Here is a 21,639-nt window from a genome sequence, read left to right as displayed (position 1 = left end):
TAACCCGATCCACTAATCCGTAATTAAAATATAAATTTTATTTTATATATATATATATATATTAAAAATTAAAAAAATATTTTTAACACATTACATTTTAACGCTTGATGCTTCCTTCTCTGCCGTTTTCTAATTCTAAGGTTACAAAGTTCCCTTTCAAACTTTCTAAGAAGCATGGTCTTAATAGAGAAACATTGTGCCACTGCACCACCACCACACCACCTTGTCACTGCAAGAGCATGTTGCTTCCTCCTCTTATGTTCTTTTATTCTAGGATTACAAAGTTTTCCTTTCATACTTGTCAGCAGCCGCGTGGTCTTGACAGAGAGACATCGCGCCACCACACAATCTCGCCGCCCCAAGTCTGCATTTCCGTAGATCTGCTATTCGCACCACCACATATCCATGTTACTTCACTTTGTTTCTTTTTATTGTGGATGGGTGCTTTAGAATTTTAATTAATACCTCTATCTGGAGCTTCCTATAATTAAAATGCGTGTTTATATATGGCAATGTTTTTATATGTTTTTTTGTATTTAGTGAATAATCTTTATATTGAAATAGCTCTGATTATTTTTATGCTGGATTGGTTCATTCGCAGAGAAAGATAGAGAGCTTGGGTTGGGGATGCTTTTGCGGAAATCAAGTCTCAAAGAAAGAAGGGTCAAAGAGGTATTCTATATTGTTGATAATATGGAATAGTGTCAATCTACATGAAAGAACTTATTATTGCATAGGTTCTCTTGAAGAGTTATTTGTTTCCTCTCATTCTCATACAATGAATTTAATTTTTATTTGGCTAGTGAATTTTCTCTTTATATTATTGTACAGGTTATTTAGCATTTGCAAATGAAAAAATTGAAAAAGAAAAGTGGTATAGGGAAAGAAAAGTGGTATAGGAAGTGTTAGTAATTCATCTCCAATTCCACCAATTAACATTCTCTCTTCATTTCACACTCAAAGTCTATGAGGGCAAGGGACAAAAGCTCCTTCACAACCATAAAGACATGAAACAAATTTGGTTACAACAAATTTGTAAATTTTATTATAAGAAATTAACTTGTAAGAAATAATTGTGATTCAGATTATTATACTAAATCTTGTTGAAAAATATTTATTTTAATTTATATTAATTTATTTTAAAATATTATATTAAATGGATACATATAGATGCATTCGTAATTCTTTTACAAAATGATTCTTCAGGCTTCATTCAATACTCTTGGGAATATTTGTCAAATTCTCGTATCCTTATTCTACGTACCATGCATCCTTCACAGATAATGAAAGCCAAGTATACCTTCACATGAACACATAAATTATCAAAGTTATCTGACTTGACTCATAGTTTAAATTGGTTATAAAAATGTTGGCTCGTTTTTTAAAATTAATTTTATTTTCGTATTTTTTGACTTTGTTATCATGAATAATTTTTTTTTGTATTCATATTATTCTAATTCTTTCCTGTATTTCCTTCATTTTTATTTTTTAAATAAGTGAGTTAGCTTGTGAATCTACCCACCTAACTTACCAACCTTTAGTAAATTAAATTATTGCACTATTTTTTTTTCACTCACTAAAGAAGTGAGATTGAATTAGTTTGACTTACTTTTTATGTAACCTTGTGATTTAACACAAGTCAAATTCTATTACTTTTTATCTCTAAGATTACTTCCTTTTTTAATAACGTCACTTTTCATTTTACATATTTTTCTCTCTTTTTTGAAGTTTCTTATGAATGTCTTTGACCTACCTTTATTGACACAAAAAAATAAGTTTTATAAAAATCAATCTTGATAATTATTTTCAAATAATTAAAAATGAAACTTTTTATTGATAAATATTTATTTTATATAAGCTTACAAAAAATATAGACACTCTTCTTAATGAAAATTTCCGTTTTCAGTTACTTAAAATCGATCCTAAATACTGAATAAAACACATACACACAACGATTCGATGATTCCTTTAACTTCATTTTGGTCTTGCTTTTTACTAGAATTTTTTAACATCTATTATAACATAAATTTTAAGTTGTAAACTTGTGCATTAAATCTTTTATCCCAGTTTCACTGATTTAGTTCGTTTGGAAACAGTTTAGAAAAGATGAACGTTGTTATCATAATATTTTTAAGAATTAGGAGTTATACTATTACAGAAATTTCTTATTGGGTCAACGATTTACAGAAGTTTTTTTTTTTTTTTTGTCAAAGAGAAGTTGTCTTTAACCATGATGGATATGATACTGTACTGTATAGGGCCCACAAGTAAAGCTAAGCCCAAGAAGGTCCAAGATGAGGTCAGTTATATGGGCTCAGATGAGGTCCAAGTCCTTCCCTTTTCTTGATCAATGACCTGACTAATAATAATAATAATAAAAAAGCTGCTTCCAATTGAGCCATTGAGGACCAAAAAGAACCTTTCCCTTTGCGGCCGGCTTTGCATCTTCAACTTAGCAACAAAAGAGATTTATAATGCGTAAATTGTTATACAATCACAAATTTAGTTACGTGATAAGTTTGTAGATTTTTATATAAAAAAATTTTAATTAAAAGTTATACACTTATACTTATAATGGAAATTTGTGGTAATTATATTATAAATATGAAATATTTATTAACTTTTTTTTTTATTTCAGAAATGACTTTGCTTATAACTAATTTTTATTTGAAAATTTGGTTGACCGTCTTTAAAAAAATATTCTCTCTTAACTACTTTTTATTTTATTTACAAAACCAAACATGAGACTTTAGTTAAAGAAATTTAAGCCCAATTTTTTGTTAGTATAAGTATATACTTGTACTAACCATGCATAAAAATTACTCTAAAAGAATTCTCAAGATGTGCTTAAGCGCTTAGAAGAGAATACTAAATGTATATTAAATATTAATTTTATATTATGTTTTAATGTAACTGGCAAGTAATAAAACAATTAATAGATATCACATCTAATATTGTTTTTCTTGTTTACAGCTAACCAAGTTGCAAAAATATAGATTAAGAGAGAGAAAGTATTCAATTTTTTTTTTCATAGGATTAAAATTTAGAGTTTAATTTTTAAGGGCATTTTTTTAAATGGTGAACTATATATTCAAAATTAATTATTAATAAGTGTACCTGAGTTAAAGATACATAAATATTTAATGTTTTAATGCATGAAAATATGTAGATAAGATGTATAAAAGCAACGCTAGTGAATAGTGGCATGAAATCAGTGAAAAGCAGTGATAAAAAAAAACTATATTTGCTTCTGTCTCTCCACTTATAGAATGGAGAAGTTTTGAGTGCATATATATATATATATATATATATATATATATATATATATATATATATATTAAAAATTACATCTGAACTCACTTTTGTGGTGTAGATGATGACTTTAATATTTCTTTTTATTACATGTCTACATATGAATATTTGAAATCATAATTCACATTTTGATAAAATAGAATGTATTTTTTTATATGGTAAAATGCAAATATTTGAGAAAGAGCGAACATTAATATTGATTAACATGAATATTAATAATTGAAAAGAATAGAATTGATTAAAAGTATCATATATAACTTGATTAATTAAAAAATATCAACAATAATATAATTTTAACTATAAAACATTACAACTTCAAAAAAAAAAAGCTATAAACATTACAAATAAAATTATTTAATTTAATTAAACAATATTTTTTTTAATTTTAATTGTAAAATATGACGAACATGGAATGCTGATATGAACAAATCGAATAAAATAGTAAATAAATTTATGAATAAATATTCGGATCCAAACTCTCTGAATAAGTAAGATGTTTTTTACCATGATATTTTTTAATGTGCATCCGATTCTCATTCTTATAAATATACGGCTTGTTAATCTGTCGTTTATCATGGTCTGTACTTGGACTCTTGTTGTATTTTTTCGGCATTAGCACTGATTCTGCCCTTACCCTATATATATGTGATCCTCTTTTTGCATAGCTTAGTAATATATTATTGTCCATAATCTTGAGAACAAAACCTTCAAATCAGCGTTACACAGCCCCGTGGGGGATATAGCTAGCTAGGTTCCTTTAAAATGGGAACAAAGGGATATATAAATATAGTTTCTTTATTAATAAAATAGATACTGTAATTGTTAGCGTCCATCTATAAATTTGATCTTGTGTCTTTGCTTTTGTGAAAAGACGTGATGGGCATGCAGCAAGCAGGACAAAAGAGGCAGCCAAAGCAACAAGGAATCAGATAATAGTGCAAGCAAATTTACCAAATTTTACATGCAGATATCCATGCATATCCATCAAGAAACAAAGTTAACAAGATTTTGATTACTTTTTTGATAAGCCCTACCCTATAGTCTTTTAATATTAATTTAGACCCTTTAGATAGATGCACATCATTTTAATTAATCTCGAATTGGATCCAAGTGGGGGGAGGAGAGGTCCTATCGCCTCACCTATACTTTATTCATTAATTAAAAAAAATCTCTTTTCCTATTGTAGGATTCTAATCCCTGAACACAGACTTATTTATTTATTTATTTATTTTACCTTCTCTAGTTTACTATTACGCTAATTGAGAACCATATGCATCTCTATCTCTGCATTGGCCATATTTTTGTCTTGTGTGGAAGAAAGGAGACCACGTTAGAGAGAATCTGCACGAGAATTAATTGGCCGGTGATAGCTAAGTTGGGAATTTGACTAAGGTAAAGACTGTGGATGTGTCCTTGTCAACGTCATGCCGGGTAATATATTACATGCCATGTATGTATGTATTCGGGACATGTGAAATAGCCAAAAAATTTTTATATATATAATAATAGGGCATATCTTCAGTGATATGTTTTTAAATGAAAGTTAAAACTTATAAGCAATTTCATAGTAACACAACAACTTTAATTGAAGAGTATATATATATATATATGTGTGTGTATACAAGGCAAGGGATCGATGTGCAGCTTATAGGTTTAGGGTCGATCCTTAGGGTCTAGTAAGTGTAGATCTTATGGCTCGAGTTGGTTTCTATTATGGAGTGGTTATAAGGCTAAGTACTGATGTTTGGACCACACCCTCCATTTGACAAAAGATTATCGTCACTAGCAAGTACTTATGAACAAGCAACCCCACTAGCAATGTTTGCAGATAATTTCCTTTCTAAGCTTGTGCAATATCTAATCACATATTCGAATCCTTCGAAATCTCAAACGAAAGAAGGTAATATAAAACATATTTTTAGAAGTGATAAAGATAAAAACCATCCTAAGACCCCACTCCCTAAACTTTTCTCAATTATGTGGATCCATGCAACTATAATTTGTCTTACTTCGGGGTTAGCGATAAAAATATGCAACAAGTAGGTAAACACATACTATATTTAATTTAAGTTCTATTAGATTTCATAAAGAAGTAAATAGAAAATCCCTTTGAAAATTATTTTATTTTAACACGAACTGTGTGTTTTAAATTAAAAAAGCAACAAAATGAAATTTATGACTGTGACTCCCAATAATATGTGGATGCCACATGTATGTATGCGTAACCAAACCTAACAAGATGTATTTATATATGGGCAATGCTTTAAACTTTTATCCGTGCCTATATATCCTCCCAGTGACTGCTTTTCACCTATTTGCATTTTAATATTTTTCTTCATAAAATTTCTGCCAGGTATAGCTTGCCGACGGGGACACAAACTGGACAGAATGACAGACAGGCCGGTGAAGCAAACTACTCACGTCAACCTCATCACGAATTCACAGTTCACAAACACGACACCACCACAAAAAAAAAACAGTAAATTTTGTATATGCGAATTAAATTTTTACTAATCTTATACTGTACAAGTATATATAACCAATGTAAAAACGATGTAATAAACAGAATTTGAAAACTAATTGTGCTTGGCGATGATTGAGATTGAGGGAGTAATAGCTATCAGTCCAACCCAACAGACAAAAAAGCTCGCGGGCACATCTGTTCTACAGTATACTACATTAATTGTTTTGATATTCATTTTGATGCCCGGAGAATCTTGGCACCTTAATATCAAGTTCGTAAATGAATGACAACACTCTTCTCCGAACATCTCGAATGCTGCAATTAATTAATTATAGTAGAGTTGGGCCCCTACATGGTATTTAGGAATTCTAATAAGTTTTTTCCCACTTAATTCTTAAAAACTTAGAACTGTTTAAAATAGTTTCCAATTGAATTCGGATACTTTTAAGTAAGTAGATGAAAAAAAATGATTAAAAATAAAATATTATCAACGATGATCAATTAAGTTGTCTAACAAAAACTAATCATGAAAAAAAAAACTTTTTAAAGCAGTTATTTATATAAACTATAATTATTACTGTGGGCACAATATTTACTCCAATGATAAAAGTCGATGAGAAGTGCTTCTTAAGTTTTGAGAACCCACGAGAAACTCACTTGTTCTTGTATTCCTTATAAATATCATCCATTTGTAGCTTCACTCGTACTCGCACTCACACTCACACTTGCACGCTTCTTAATTCGTTCACTCCACAAAGTATATGCATCTTAAACTTCGATCTCCTCCCAAAGCCCAATTTGCAAAAATTACATAAATTCCTAGCCCAAAAAACTTGATCAGTGAACAAACATGGGAAGTTCCGTGCGCGTAAAAGAAGCATCAGTGATTACACCTTCCGAGCCCACTCCATCAAGCGTGTTGGCTCTATCAGCTCTTGATTCACAACTCTTCCTTCGTTTTACCATAGAGTATCTGTTGGTCTACAACCCTTGCCCAGGCCTGGACCAGGCTGCCACCACGGCCCGTTTAAAAGCCGCATTAGCCCGAGCGCTGGTTCTTTATTATCCTTTTGCGGGCCGGGTCAGGCCCAGGCCCGATGGCCCTGGCCTGGAGGTGGTGTGTGGAGCCCAAGGCGCGGTGTTCATAGAAGCCTCCGCTGACTGTTACAATGTTAACGACTTCGAGAAAGCGCCTAAAACAGTTACGCACTGGAGGTCTCTCTTGTCGCTCCACGTGGCAGACGTTCTCAAAGGATCGCCGCCGTTGGTGGTTCAGATGACGTGGCTCCGCGACGGCGCCGCCGCACTCGGCGTCGGGATCAACCACTGCATCTGCGACGGGATCGGTAGCGCGGAGTTTCTAAACCACTTCGCCGAGTTAGCCAACGAGAAACGCGAGTTATTATTAGGTCTCAGGCCCAAACAAAAACCTGTCTGGGAGCGTCACCTTCTGAACCCGCCGCGTGGGAAGCAGACGCGGGTTGACTCGGCGAGTCACCCCGAGTTCAACCGAGTCGCTGATTTATGCAACTTCATGAGCAAGGTCTCGACGGGGCTTAAACCAACATCGGTGACCTTCGACAAGAGGAGACTCAACGAGCTGAAGCGACTCGCGCGTTGCACGAGTCAACCAGGCGAGTCGGTGTGTTACACGTCGTTCGAGGTGCTAGCGGCGCACGTGTGGAGAAGCTGGGCGAGAGCAATAGGGTTTCCGCCGAACCAGAAGCTGAAGCTGGTGTTCAGTGTAAACGTGCGGAACCGGGTTAAACCGGGTTTGCCGGAGGGGTATTATGGGAACGCGTTTGTTTTGGGGTGTGCGGAGACGAGTGCAAAGGAGTTGGAGGAAAGAGGGATCGGGTTCGGGTCGGGTTTGGTGAAGCGGGCAAAGGAGAGGGTGGGGAACGAGCACGTGAGGGAGGTGATGGAGTTGGTGTGGGAGAGAAAAGCGTGCCCTGACCCGGTTGGGGTGCTGATAGTGTCGCAGTGGTCTCGGTTAGGGTTGGAGAAGATTGACGTGGGTATGGGGAAGCTTCTTCACGTGGGACCCGTGTGCTGCGATAGGTACTGTTTGTTTTTGCCGCTCAGGGAACACTGTGTGAGTGTCAAGGTCATGGTGGCTGTCCCCACTCTCGCCGTTGACAATTACCAGCTTTTCATGCGCGCGTCGCACCTGTGACTTGTGACGCAAACGTGCTTTTTTTTTTTTTAAGAATTTAAAATGGTGTCCAAAATTTTATAATAATTATAATTACGTATTTTACTCAATTAATGGAACTGAACTTTTCACCTTAAATGCCTGAGATGCCCCCACTCTCATTCATTCCCTCACTTCTCACAACTGTGTTTTGTCCTACTTTTTCTAGCTTTTGAGTTTTGACCCAAAATCTAACTTATTAATTACGGTAAATCGGTAATTATTTTCGTACACTATTGAATTAGACAAAAATCATGATTTTCTGAAACGTATGTTATTTATTGATATGCTATCAAGTTTTACATTAATTTTAGATATATTTAATTTGATGTTGTGTAGGAAAATTTTGGATTAAAAGAACTTTTACTAATTTCTGCATTAAATCCAAGTTTTTTTATTAAATTTTAATCTTATTATGATAAAAATATCCATACATAAATTACATCATTTTAAAATGAATTTACCGACTTACATTCAAAGGAACACTATGAATTGAGATCGAATTTAGATTAGATGCGCTGAATGGTTATGGTTGAGGTTTTACGAATAAGAATCGAGATTCGGTAGTGTGTTTGCATTTTGCAAAATGATGAAATGCCCACCGTGGCCTATCTCACATGGTGGACCATGAGGCGCTGTGGCAACGAACCAAGTGGCACAAGCTTATCATGTAGTACAGGGAGGAACATGATCTCCCATTTTCCAATGATGTAATGCAAGGATGCACCTTTGGTAGCTTTCAATGCAATCACTACGACACTACTTCTCTATCTATATGATAGGGTCTTAATAATTAGTAAAGAAATTAAGGATAATCAAATTTTATTTACATACAGTTAATGTATAACAGAATGCAATCTGTGCCTATGCTATATTATACTATGTAACTATGTATATCATAATTTTCTTAGTCTAGCTAACATCTGTAATTTTAGTCAATGTATTCTCTTGTCACTTAGTTGACTAAATCTATTATGTGTTCACGAGTGATGAGTTTAATTGAAGCATCTGAAGTAATTTGAAACATTCAGATAACATACTACAAGCGTTGCAATAAAAAATAAAATAAAATAAAGGAATGTAGATATAAGTGAGAAGCTATCAATTTGGCATTTTACCTTTTAATAATTTTAGACTTATTAGTGATCACGTAACAACAAAAGATAAAGATTGTGTCTGATACTATTCTTGCTGAAATATTAATATATGTTTGATATATGATGGAGAAATTTAAATTTAGTAGCACCGAACGTTATGCATGCTCACGATCAACTTCTGTCCATTGGGCACCATAAGTTTGGTTCTTGGCCTTGCTGGCTTATTCTGGTTGTTCAGTTACAAAACCAAGTTTTTTTGGGTAGGCACCCCTTGTGCCATCTTAATATATGATTCTCTTTTTGGCTGATAAAAAAAAAACTTCTGTCCATTGGAAAGGGTGACCAAGTGACTAATTGTACTGTGATCACTTTGACTAATATTTTTTTTAACTAAATAAAAAATTTAAATATATTTCTCTACCATTCGACCAAAACTGCAAATTTTAAGAGAATGAAGCGTATATTTATAAGAACTCTAGAGAATGTATATATCATTTTTGGAAGAGAATATGCATTGACAATTGTTGGACTTTAATTGAAAAGTGATTCCTATAAGTCACGTTGTGTTAAACTTCCTCAGAAACAACACTATTGGCATTCGTTTTGATGGGTTATTGAGTTTTCAAAATTTATGATTGAACTTTGACGGCCATAGTAATTTTAATTGTCTACCATAAAGAATATTTGTAGTGTACAGAAAATTGAACATTAAAATAATCCAGTAATTAAGCAAATTCAACATTAAAATAATCCAATAATTAAACACAAAATCAATGTATTGAAATTAAGATTAAATTACTTAAATAATATTCAAGTTGGATCTCTGACGAATTTTTTTTTTACTAAATTTTAATTAACTTCCTATGAAACTTTAAATTAGTCAGAGTTACATTCTTCTTATTATGAGTAGTTAACACGGAAAAATTGATAAGGAGAATTGACTCTCGTTATTCAAGTATGATAGTAGCAGTATCTTGTAGAAACTTACTCCTTAAAGGCCCAAATTTCTCCTGCAGCGCATAATTTTCAGCAACCACGGGATTGAGAACTTTGATAACTGTTGACAATATTTTAAGGTTAGATGTTCCGGATCTGCTGTTCCATGACAAGAATCTTTGACCTAGAAAGGCCGACGAGGGAGCCAACCGAAGGGGCATTACGCTAACTTATGCTGATTAAACGGCATATTTTGAGGGAACCATAAAAGAGTAAGTTGATTTTGCTATTACAAGACAATTTTAGTATTTTGGCCAAGAATATCCTTTTGTCCTCTGCCTAATTTTTCCATTATCTAAAATTATTGATATCCAAATACTATTATTAAACATTTATGCAATATTGGAATGAGTGAAATGAGATGATATTGAACATAATAAATTAGCTAGGTAGATAGGAATCTATAAAAATCAAAACTCCACTCCGTGTTATTTAAATATTTTATGATGGATTGGAAGAAAGTTTCTATTCCATTTTTTTAGTACTGAATAGAATGAAATAAATTAATTTTTTTATACATGATTAGTATAATTTTATTTACACACTCAGTTAATTATAAATTATTTTAAATATAATTTTTAAAATAATTATTATAAAAATTAACAATATGTAACTATATATGATGATCTATAAGTAAACAACAATGTAAAATACTTTGTAATTAGTTGTATATTCTGATTAAGATATTTTTATATTACCCTTATTTTAACAGGACTAATATCAATGCAATGTGAGATTCTCCCTCATTCTATGCCTTCTCGATCTACCTTATAAAAACACATGTTTACTTTGCTGTCCGAACTTTGGTCGCACAAATTTCGTGGTGCGTAGATGGAGAGGTTAGAAAGGAAATGCTGGATATCTCTCCAATGTTACCCCAAACATACCCAAAGTTGTAAATATCCCTTTTGATCCGAAATTATCATTCAATGAATCAGTTTCTTTCTCAAAACTAAACTTCCTGCTGAATCGAACATATATAGATGAGTGAATCAACAAGAAAACTCAAAAAATAATTGAAATAAGCAACATGACATAGAAAAGTAAAAGATCCAAAGAATATATATACCGCTTATCAGGAAAACTAATACTTAATTAATTATAACTTATCATCATGGCTTTCATGGGCTTTTGCTTAGAAAATGAGAAAAACCATAACAGAAATGCCATAGTGAATGGAAACTAAGAAGTTCAGTAACGATATCACTTTCCGTATTTGCAACAAATATATTGGGTTATTCATGGTTTGCATTATATAGATTGGACTATCATAATGATTTGTTGGGCTAAACCTTAGTGCACTTTAAATTGCATTCTAAAAAGTTCAATTTGAAATTCATAATTGGCTAAATTATTAAATTATGGTATAGGTCCTTTAATTTGCTCTTCTAATTATTAAATGATTTAATTGGATTATCTAATTATTTAAAATGGTTCAATTTGATTCTTTCCAATTAAGTATTAATGTTAACCGTACAATCTAACGTGACAAATGATGTATCATTTTTTTAATAGATGATATATTAATAATGCTTGTACTTAATTTACGGAAAAAGCACAATTGAATTATTTTAAATAATTAGAGGATTCAATTGAACCCCTTAATAATTAGAAGACCTAATTAAACATTAAAAATAAATTAGAAGACCTAAACAATAATTTAACCTTCATAATTATATTTTGGGATGAATTTTTGGAATACAATGGAAAGTGTAAGAGTAATGGTGGGGCAGGAAACTACACCCAATTTGTAGTCACCAGCTCAAGTAGGATTTGAACACAAAATCATTTCATTACCTTGAAAGAAATCGTGAACGGTGATTGTCTTTTGCAACTTCTTTTTCTCAAAACACCCTCTATCACTATTTATTTTCATATTCCAAATTCTGAAATGTATAAAATAATTATGTTAATTAAGTTTTTAGTCTTTTAAATTTTTTAGATTCTAATTTGTAATCCCTCAAAAAATTTTGACAAAATTTAGTCCTCCATTAATTTTTTGTCAATATTTTTAGTCTCTCAATTTTTTCCCATTTTTAGTCCCTTAGTGTAAAAATTAATTTCTAGAATGTAAAAAAAGATGTATTAAAGAAAAAAGGTTGCGAAAAGAACCCCCGTGATATAAATGGATTGTGTTTTTCATTTGTAGGAAATTGATTGAGCTGGGTTCAGAGTTTCTGATGTTTCTTATCGGGCCGTTTGAAAGCACTGTACAAGATTGAAAATTGATATTTTCATCATATGTTATGTTAAGTTCACACACCCCCGTTGTGCATTTTTTTTTTATACAAAAAATACCTCTGACAGAAATACTTTTTATTTTTTTGAGGAGAAACAGAAATGCTTCTTTTTAAGACAAATACAGAGCGAAAACATATTTTCATTTCATCATAAGGTGTGCAAGCATAATATACAAAATGGAAACACATAAATTTTCTATTTCTTTTATTGAATTTAACTTCAATATATTGTAAGTATAAAACTTTTTATATTATTAATTTATCAGAAATTATGATAAGTATAATGTTTAAGATAACTATTGTTTTTTTAGAAGAGATAATTATTGTTAAAATTAACAAAATAATCATATTCAAATTTACATACACTATATACTCCTTTCATTTCCCATGTATCACATGTACCCTTACATCCAAAATCCCGGGACTACGTACTACATACACTATCTTTAATCTTGGACAATAGTCGAATTAATTATTCCCAAGATTTGATAGGATTAACATAGTAACTGAGATGTAATGCACTAATGCATGGTTGCTTGTTGCCCTTTCAGTGCTTGTATATTGATCTGTACCATGCGATGATATATAAATGAAACTTGATTGATCGAAAATTTAACCTTATGTTTAACCTTGATTTCCAATGTTCGTAGTTCGCTCAATCAGACCTGTTAAGGGATGTCAAGTTAGAAGTCAAATTATGTATTGATCTGAAATTGTTTGCAAAATTTTATTTTCTAGAATTTTTTCATACGTGGCATGAAGATCAACTGGGAATATTTATATTCTTTTCAGTCATACTATAATACTATTAGACTGCGTCTGAGAGTTAGGTAGTGTTGGACAACTTCTTTTTAGTTTCTAGTTTAAACAAAATCCTAAAAAGTTTATGAAGAACAAAAGTAATTTTTTAATATAAAGAAAATATAAAAATTAAGCTTTTACATGAAGTCTTGAACTAATTTTATTAATAGTTTTCCGTGTCCAAAACTCAATAATATATTATCCAATTATTTATATATTTTCCGTGAATTTTTCCTATCAAATTTTGGGTAAGATCGGACGGGTATTCACAAGTTTAATTTTTATTGCCATGTGTAAACAATAACATTGATGCACTTGTTGTTCTGTAGTATCCGAAAGTATTAAAATTACTAAATAGTTTTGACCTAAATTTAAAAAATTCAAATTCTAATTTCAAAGTAATTTCAATTAAGACCCACAAAAGTCAAAACGTCACCTTAATGTCGGCAATAGCTTATTAATGTCGACAATTTGGGGACAGATTATTTGAATCCATCAACAACGACCTTAACGATGAAATCAATTAATATAAGGCAAGTTCATGCATATTGGTTAGTGGTGTATTAATGTAAGAGACGGTTAACGTATCTTGAATAAATGTCATGCGTTATATTTTGGGCCATGGCTTGTAAGGAACTACACTGTTGTGCCATATACGGCAAAGAAAAAACTGTTGAAGCCTTACGGTATTGGCATTAGTCTTTGGATTCCTATGACATGACAGGGTTAAGCTTATATATGGACCATGGTGGTGGGGTTGGTGCGTGACTCTGAAAATCACAACGGGTGCTCCGTGCGTTGCAATAAACAGTACGGTTAATTAGACCCACTTCAGAGAGATTTGCAAGAATCAAAGTAGCTATAGTAGTGTTGCTGTCTCTATACTAAATGGTGTCTCACACATGTTGGTGGTGCCATTCAATACTCAGGTTCATCTGGTCCACTGTCTACATCACAAATAGGCTATCTGAATTCACAATCAGGGTCTTTCTTCTTCTTCTTCTTTTATTAGTATTTTTTTTGTTTGATGGTGGTGGTGTCTTTACTAAGCAAACAACACCGGAAAGAGATCATCCGAAGAACATTTATACATGCGTTTGGAAAGCAGAATTTCTTTTTGGTCACTGGGTGATCAAGAGAAGCATCATCATCCGTGAAAATCCTACTATTATTGTTACAAAAATGAAATTCAAAACACAAAGAAGATAATCATTTTTCCTATAATAATAGCATGGAGAAAACTTAGCAATTGGTCCCTTTAGGAGTGTTTTTGGTGTTATTTTTCAATCAGAATTGAAATTTTACCTCAATGATTTTGCATCATGATTTAATAGAAACCTTTATTACATGAATTACTAAGATTGAAACTCCAATTCTGATAGAAGAATAACACCGAAAGCAGCCGTGCAACAGTATATCTAATTTTTGTCCTGGTAGCATAGGAATTATGAAGCTAAAAGATTTCAATTAAGACCAATTCATTCTAGCTTGATTATTTATTAGCATATACAACGCAGTCGCTGCTTTTGATGATTTATCAGAAAATTCAGAACAATTACAACAAAGAGAGAGGGGGGGGGGGGGGGGGGGGGGTCATAACTAACAACATATCTCAAAATATATATGGGATTTGAATGAAATCATCCACCGTTTCATGTCTGGTGAATGATGATTGAGACGAAGAGGTGTGACAGAAGTTGTCATTATTGAAATTATCAGCACAAGTGAAAAAATCAGGGAAGGGTGGCAAACTAACATGGCCATTAATCAAGGCATCAGAAGTGGTGGTAGTAGCAGTAGCAGTAGTAGCAGCAGCAGTATAACGAGCAAGACGGTCCTTAGCAATGGCAAGGTCATGTTGAAGCTCCACCATCTTCCTTTGCAGCAGAGCTATGGCACCAATGCATCCATAAACCGGGTCCCGAAGCCGTGCTTCCGCCTCATAAGCAAGCGAATTCACCGTATCCTCTCTCTGTTCCTCAGGAACCTCAACGAGGATCTTGCTCACATTGCTTGCCCCGAACACCTTGTGCACCTTGGCGAATTTCTTGCACTCGTCAGAGCGAAAGTAAGGTGCAAATATGCAATTGGGTATGCACCTTCTCTTCAAGAACTTGCAAGCTGCACAAGAAGAGCTTGAACGTGGCTCATAACCCTTCATAGCTCTTTCAGTTCTCTCAATTTTCACTTTACTATAGTGTTTGCACTTATAAGTGTATGGTTCTCTCGATAGGTATTTTACTCAATCGCTATTTAAGGGCTTCCACGTTTCCTTGCCTATTAGCTCAGCTAGGTCGCAGGTTAGGGACTTACATGGGCCAATGCTGTCTTTTTACTGCATTTATTTTATGTTATTTGCTTCTGATAAAAAAAATATTATTTAGGTTTTCTCTAGCTAGTATAGTAGTATATTTAATTTGCCATCTATACCATTCATTCAAATTGGGAGTGCAAAAGTAGGTCCAAATAATTGATTCATGTGGACAATGGGTGGTATGAATTGGTAGTTTTCAAGTAAGATATGATAATTGGTGAATAAAGATGGCCGGGGATATTTTGATTGCTTGAAGAAAAGAAATATTCTCAATAAAAGCAAAATTATCCCCTTGGCAGTGAGAGGTATGGTCACTAGAAGGAAACCAATAAGATCGAATTGAGTACTTTAGATGTAGTTGGAATCTTCAGGTACAGCATAGTGGAGCCAAAAATAAAGCTAGTGAATTGTTGTTTTTATGCTTTCTATATCATTCGATATTTCGTTTTTTCCGTTATTATTTTTGCAATTCTAGTTGCTTTCTAACAAACTGAAACGGGATGTTTAAGGTGAAGAAGCTATAGGCCTATAGCACATGGAAACAAAATGAGTGCGTGTCAAATTTTAACCACATTAAATTAAACATCTTCTGGTTGGACTTGCACAGTAACCTAACATGGTTCCCCCCCTTTTTTTAAAAGAAGAAACACAAGGGTGCGACTGTGTTAGGGGTGTATTATTTTTTTAAAAAAATTTACAAAATTAGTTAAATATTCCTGCTAATTCTATGGGAATTAAATATACACCATGCACACATGAAAAATATTTTTATGGAGGAATTTAAATAAGTATATTTAATATATAAAAGAGGCTATTCTTAACCATATATAAAAGCAAAACCAGGAGCTAATCATGAACTGATTGATTTCCATTTCGGCAAGCAATAAGGCCAAACCTGACTTTATTATTAGATTAATAATTATTCGATCAAGGAATCCATAGATTCAAAAGTTCAACTTCATAATAAAGATTCAAGAGGAAAAATAAAAGAAATCTTTTTGTTTATCCTAAGTAATTCCGTAGTCTACAAAAACTGGTACCAGTCAAGAAAACATTGATGATATACTATAAATTTGATATTATTTTATCTTTTGGAGGCCACCTCACGCTGAAATTGATGCTTACACCGATAAGGATTAAAACATTAAATATTTTATCATTATCACTAGATAAAGAAGACATTAAACTGTATTAAGAAATACCATATTCGAAGGTTCAACCTAGTCGTAAATGTCCTATAACGACTTTCTATCATTGCATATTACTGTGGGGGTGCAACTGTAAAGATTTCCTATCTCATTATAGAATCTAATATAATAATTGTAGATTGCATTGTTAGGTGGACTGATCATAGCCCAGAATTTGGAGGGACTTGCATAATTTGGTGAAACCAATCTCTTGGTTCTCTGACTGTATTTTCACACAATTTAAAATTGTTAAAATTAGAGTTTATATTTTATGCATTGTTAGGCAAAACAATTACGATGTTAACCAATAAAAATAGGTGATTGTTGTTAAAGTCAAGAAACTTATTCAACATGTTAATTGATGATCGAATGATAATTTTTTTTTATACTGCTGGGTCATCTCTAATGTTGTTATTTACGAGACTTGTTTTCAAGTTAAGCCGCTTAAGGTGATTGTTTTAATATAATAACAATTAAAAATTATCATAAAATAATATTTTTTTTCCAAATAATTTTTGCATATAATTATCATAGGGATAGTTTTTAGTCCTCATAATAATATTTAATTTTTTTATAAATTAGAAGGAAAGACGAGTAAAGTGTGTATCAAGTCAATTAATTTGAGCATATGAACAAACTAATTTAATCAAATATTATTAATTTTATTTTTTATTTTGTTAAAGGAAGGAGTCAAAGAACTTAAGATTCAGGTTTGGTAAACATTAAAAAGATTTAAATTGACAGAACAAACTATTGACATTAGACTTTAATTTAAAATATTAATATTTAGATTTATGAATCTTATTCTCACTGATGAGGTGTTAAATCTTCTCCTTCTTATTTAATGTGAGACCTAATCTCATACTCATACTCTAACATTTTATTTAAATTATACATAATTAGTTTAGATTTCATTTAACCTTAAATCAAGTCAATTCATGAAGATTCTGAGGGAAATCTTCTAAGCTGTATCACATACTGTTTAGAAAAAAAGAAAAAAAAAGAAAAATGAAGGTAACTTTGTTTTTATGATTTTTTGATTAGGTGTGGAAGTGGGACATGATAAAATGGGGAGGATAAGTGTCACCTCAAACTCAAAGTGATGGTGGTAGAGAGGGGAAAGGGATGGAAGATGATAATGCACCCACCCTCCAATTTCTAAGACCCCAACCCAAGAGCCCACTTGTTTAATGCGCGTCGTTTTCCCATAAAACAAACAATGGACAATGGGGTGTGGGGGGAAGGAACCTTCCATGCCAGCCGTTGGATCAAGATCGACGGTTGGTAACACTCACGCGAAGGAGTGGATCGCGGAACTACGGATAATAGCTTCCGCAAAATGGGCCGGCCCAGGAATGATTGGAGATGAAGATGAGTCCCACTTCCCCCTCTCTCTCTTTTTTTTTTTTTTTCATTTTAATGCACATTCGGAGACAAAACAAATATGAATTCATATTTTCTGATACTCTGTACCATGCTGGACCTAGCTTGACTCGGTCAAAAGCTTGTGAGCGGCAATGTATCATAGTCCCTTCTCTCTATTATTTATATTTGAGGAAACCCCAATTTCATTTCTAAATTATTATTCTCTTTTTTAAATAGTTTTTAAAGTAAGAAAATTATATAAACAGTCTCAAATATTAAAATCATAACGAGTAGTCCTCTAAGTATTTAAAAATTATCAATTTAAAACATATCAACTCAAGGATTAAAATGATGGATATTTAATACTTGAAGGATTATGTATATAATTTTATTACTCTAGGAACTAAATAAGAGAGAGGGTAATACTTGAAAGACTAAATCAGTTGTTTATTCCTTATTTTTCTTTGGTATATATATATATATATATATAAAATCTTGTTTAAATTAGATAAGATTATTATAAATAATATTTAAAAAAAATATTTAATATAATTACATATTTAAGGTTCTAATATAAGATAACTAATTAATAAGAAACGACACCATTAATCGACACGTTAGATGTTAGGCGGTGTCTCTATTGTTCATTTTGTTTTATTGAAATTGAATCATTCTTTTTTAGTTATGAAAAATAAAAAAAAGGGGATTAATCTTTCTTTAAAGAGAAAATCAGAAAATATGTTGATTGGGGGAAGGAGCATCTTTCTGTTGTGTTCAATAAGTGAAGGAAAAACATAACAGCCAAAGACGAGGTAGGGGGTGGTACTAACCCAGACCAATTACCGTTTACTATAGGTAGGCCGAATATCTCTCTTGCTACAAAAATAATACAGTGTTGTGCTGCTTCTTGGTTCAGAAATCACAAGTGCTACTACTCGATAAAGTGAAACCAAAAAAAGTAAAACCAAATATGATGAACTGATTGACTGCTTACCAAATCAATGATATGCACAAACTATATATTGCGTCTTTTTTTTTTTCTTTAGTTAGGAAAGTGGCCGTCACACAGTAGTGGAGACATTGTGCATTGTTTGAAATTTTCAGTATAGACATAATATTTAGGTCTTTTCGCTTTGAAATTAGATAATTAATTATCGTATTTGAAATAAAAAAAGTTACCTTTTAATATATCTTTTCTTCAATTTTTTTTGTGAAACGGAACTGTATCTAGTTGTACCTTAATGTTGAACTAAATGGTCTCTTAGTAAATTAAGAAAACACGAGGAATTTAGTTATGCGATATGTTTGGAGCTTCTTTAAAAAACAATAATACTTGAAGGTATTTTTGCCTTTTTTTGTTGCAACAAAACTATGAAAAGTTGATGAGAGATATGAGAAGAATGAAAAGTGAAAACAAGATGAAGCTATTGGGAATCATTGAGAATTGAAGTAAAGTCAAAAGCTTGTAAAAGGTGGGTGGTATTGACATTGTTACTTTTAGTTCGGCTGACTATGGATGTGGATGGAGGCACCTAGGCTTTGAGGTTAAAGTAGCCAATCCAAGTCAATTGTAAGCCATTGGATACTGAAATTTCAAACGTAGGCTTGATCCAAGGATGTTATAGGCTAAGACAAGATAACGAGGAGGCAATTGTTTTATGCACCCATTTTTGCTTGGTGAACTCCCAAAATTTAATATAACCCCATCTTACCCTTCTCTCCTTTCCCATTGCCTACTTTCTTGTCCTCTCCATCTTCCTCTTGACCGCTTAGTGCCTCTACATTGCTGGCACATCCTCCTCATCCTTAGATTCAAGATTCAGAGTTATGGTTTCATAATTTTGGATTGAGTATTCTAGAATGCATTGCTATTCTGGATTACTCAATCCTTAATACATACAAATGGCATTCTAGGAGTTAGATTCCCTTACCTTATTTCGACTTTGAATTACTTTATCTATTATCATTCTTCATCTTGGGACGTCAGTGAGTTCTTTACAAATGATCTTTTATACGGGCATTGATATATCACTTGGATCCAATGTCATTCGTGCAAGGATTATTGCTATAAGAAATCTAATCCAATATTTAATCCATCAAATTCTTCAACATATATGCGAAAAACTAAGAAACACTCTAGGAGGTAAACATTTAATTTTTAAAACAAGGAGTAAGCTTAATTGATTTCATTTCCCATGGAGCAAGCGACGATTGTTTGGATGACATAAGTCCATGCGATTGATTTCACCCTTTACTTTGACCCCATTTATCCCTCCAACACCATTGACAACTTCTACTTCGACTGTGGTGAAAACAAGAGAGGACTCTTTGTCTTGCTTTGAACAATATGGATGCTAAGCATACTGCCTATGATAATGATCCATTCAAGTATATATTATGAATTTAACAATATGAATTGACTACTAAGATGAACCGAAGCTATTAAAATACACCTTAGTAACATGTTTTGGTGGCAGGTCAGTTTGACCCCATTTAACCCTCCAATCTTTATTTGAATTGACTACTAAGACGAGGGATTATTTATCCTAAGGATTTTGGTGGCAGGTCTTCCACCAATTGGGTTTCTCCCAGTGCAAATGACAATAAACAGCATCAGAGGCCTACAACATCAAGCTTCAATCCCATATCCATTTTACTCCAATATCTACACGCCCATTCTCGGTATGGCCCAAAACCCAACCAAATATGGTAATTAATTACTCACTCATTTTTATTTTTATTTTATATTTAATTTGCACGCCTTGTCACATGTTTGTCTCGTGCTAATTTTGTTCATTGATAATTTGTGAAGGCTTTGCACAAACTCTTCAAGGATGCTGTGGGACAGGGCTATTGGAGATGGGTCCTGTGTGCAATGCACATGACCTAACTTGCCCCGATTCGTCTAAGTACATGTTCTGTGATGCTGTGCACCTTACTGAAGCAGGGAACTACGTTCTTGCCGAGAGTGGTCGACAAAATGTGCTTCCATACCTTGGTAGTTAGGCTATTATGATTTTGATTTTATATACGCATTTTTTTTCCTTAGGATAAATAATCAGCCAATTGGATGGATCTGAATAATCTTCATTTAGGGTGATTATATTATTTTTTTCATGCCGGTTTAGGAAATTTGTTTTATCTATAGAGAATGTCATTTTGTGTAGGTACAATTACTTTCTTTTGATAATATTAAAAACACTTTTGGAGCTTTTGATTGATTAGCTTTTCATTAAATTGTCATTCTTAATTTTTTCTTTTTCTTTATGTGTATTTTACGTTCTACTCTTAGAATTAGCTGATGAGATCATAGGAGTAATCTTATATCATCTTATTTTATCCTTTTACAACTTCTCTTAGTACTTCTCCTGTTCTAAAGTAATACTCTTCTTAAATTATTTTGCCGTATTGAATGAAAAATAAATATATTTAGCAACTTGAAAATATAAAACATTTAAAATTTACCATAAAAGGTAATAGGAAACTTTATAGGAGGATGGAGCATGAGAATTTGTAATTATTCTTTCTCAAACACAATCCTAATAGTAATCATAATTTGAACTTGATTTCACTGCCAAAAAGAATAATTAAAATTGAAAAACATTATTCCTACTAGCATGGTTTACTTTTTAGAGTTATAAATGACGGATATATATATATATATATATA

The 21,639-nt window shown here is 32.4% G+C and overlaps 2 protein-coding genes across 2 annotated transcripts; one reads left to right on the top strand and one right to left on the bottom strand.

The window, feature by feature from the left end:
* Positions 1–6,253: 6,253 nt before the first annotated feature.
* Positions 6,254–8,880, top strand: LOC100817048 (alcohol acyltransferase 9). Its single transcript, XM_003545178.5, has one exon. The coding sequence runs from the start codon at positions 6,627–6,629 to the stop codon at positions 7,950–7,952; it is 1,326 nt and encodes a 441-aa protein (XP_003545226.1). The 5' UTR covers positions 6,254–6,626; the 3' UTR covers positions 7,953–8,880.
* A 5,547-nt stretch (positions 8,881–14,427) lies between these two features.
* Positions 14,428–15,829, bottom strand: LOC100777635 (LOB domain-containing protein 21). Its single transcript, XM_003544018.4, has one exon. The coding sequence runs from the start codon at positions 15,263–15,265 to the stop codon at positions 14,717–14,719; it is 549 nt and encodes a 182-aa protein (XP_003544066.1). The 5' UTR covers positions 15,266–15,829; the 3' UTR covers positions 14,428–14,716.
* Positions 15,830–21,639: the final 5,810 nt, after the last annotated feature.

Source organism: Glycine max, chromosome 14, assembly GCF_000004515.6.
Source record: "Glycine max cultivar Williams 82 chromosome 14, Glycine_max_v4.0, whole genome shotgun sequence".
NCBI lineage: Eukaryota > Viridiplantae > Streptophyta > Magnoliopsida > Fabales > Fabaceae > Glycine > Glycine max.
Note: the sequence above shows the minus strand (reverse complement) of the source record. Positions and strands in the feature narration are given on the sequence as shown.

Excerpts from the sequence above, each read along its gene's own strand:
- LOC100817048 (XM_003545178.5), top strand. The coding sequence starts at position 6,627 with ATGGGAAGTTCCGTGCGCGTAAAAGAAGCATCAGTGATTACACCTTCC.
- LOC100777635 (XM_003544018.4), bottom strand. The coding sequence starts at position 15,265 with ATGAAGGGTTATGAGCCACGTTCAAGCTCTTCTTGTGCAGCTTGCAAG.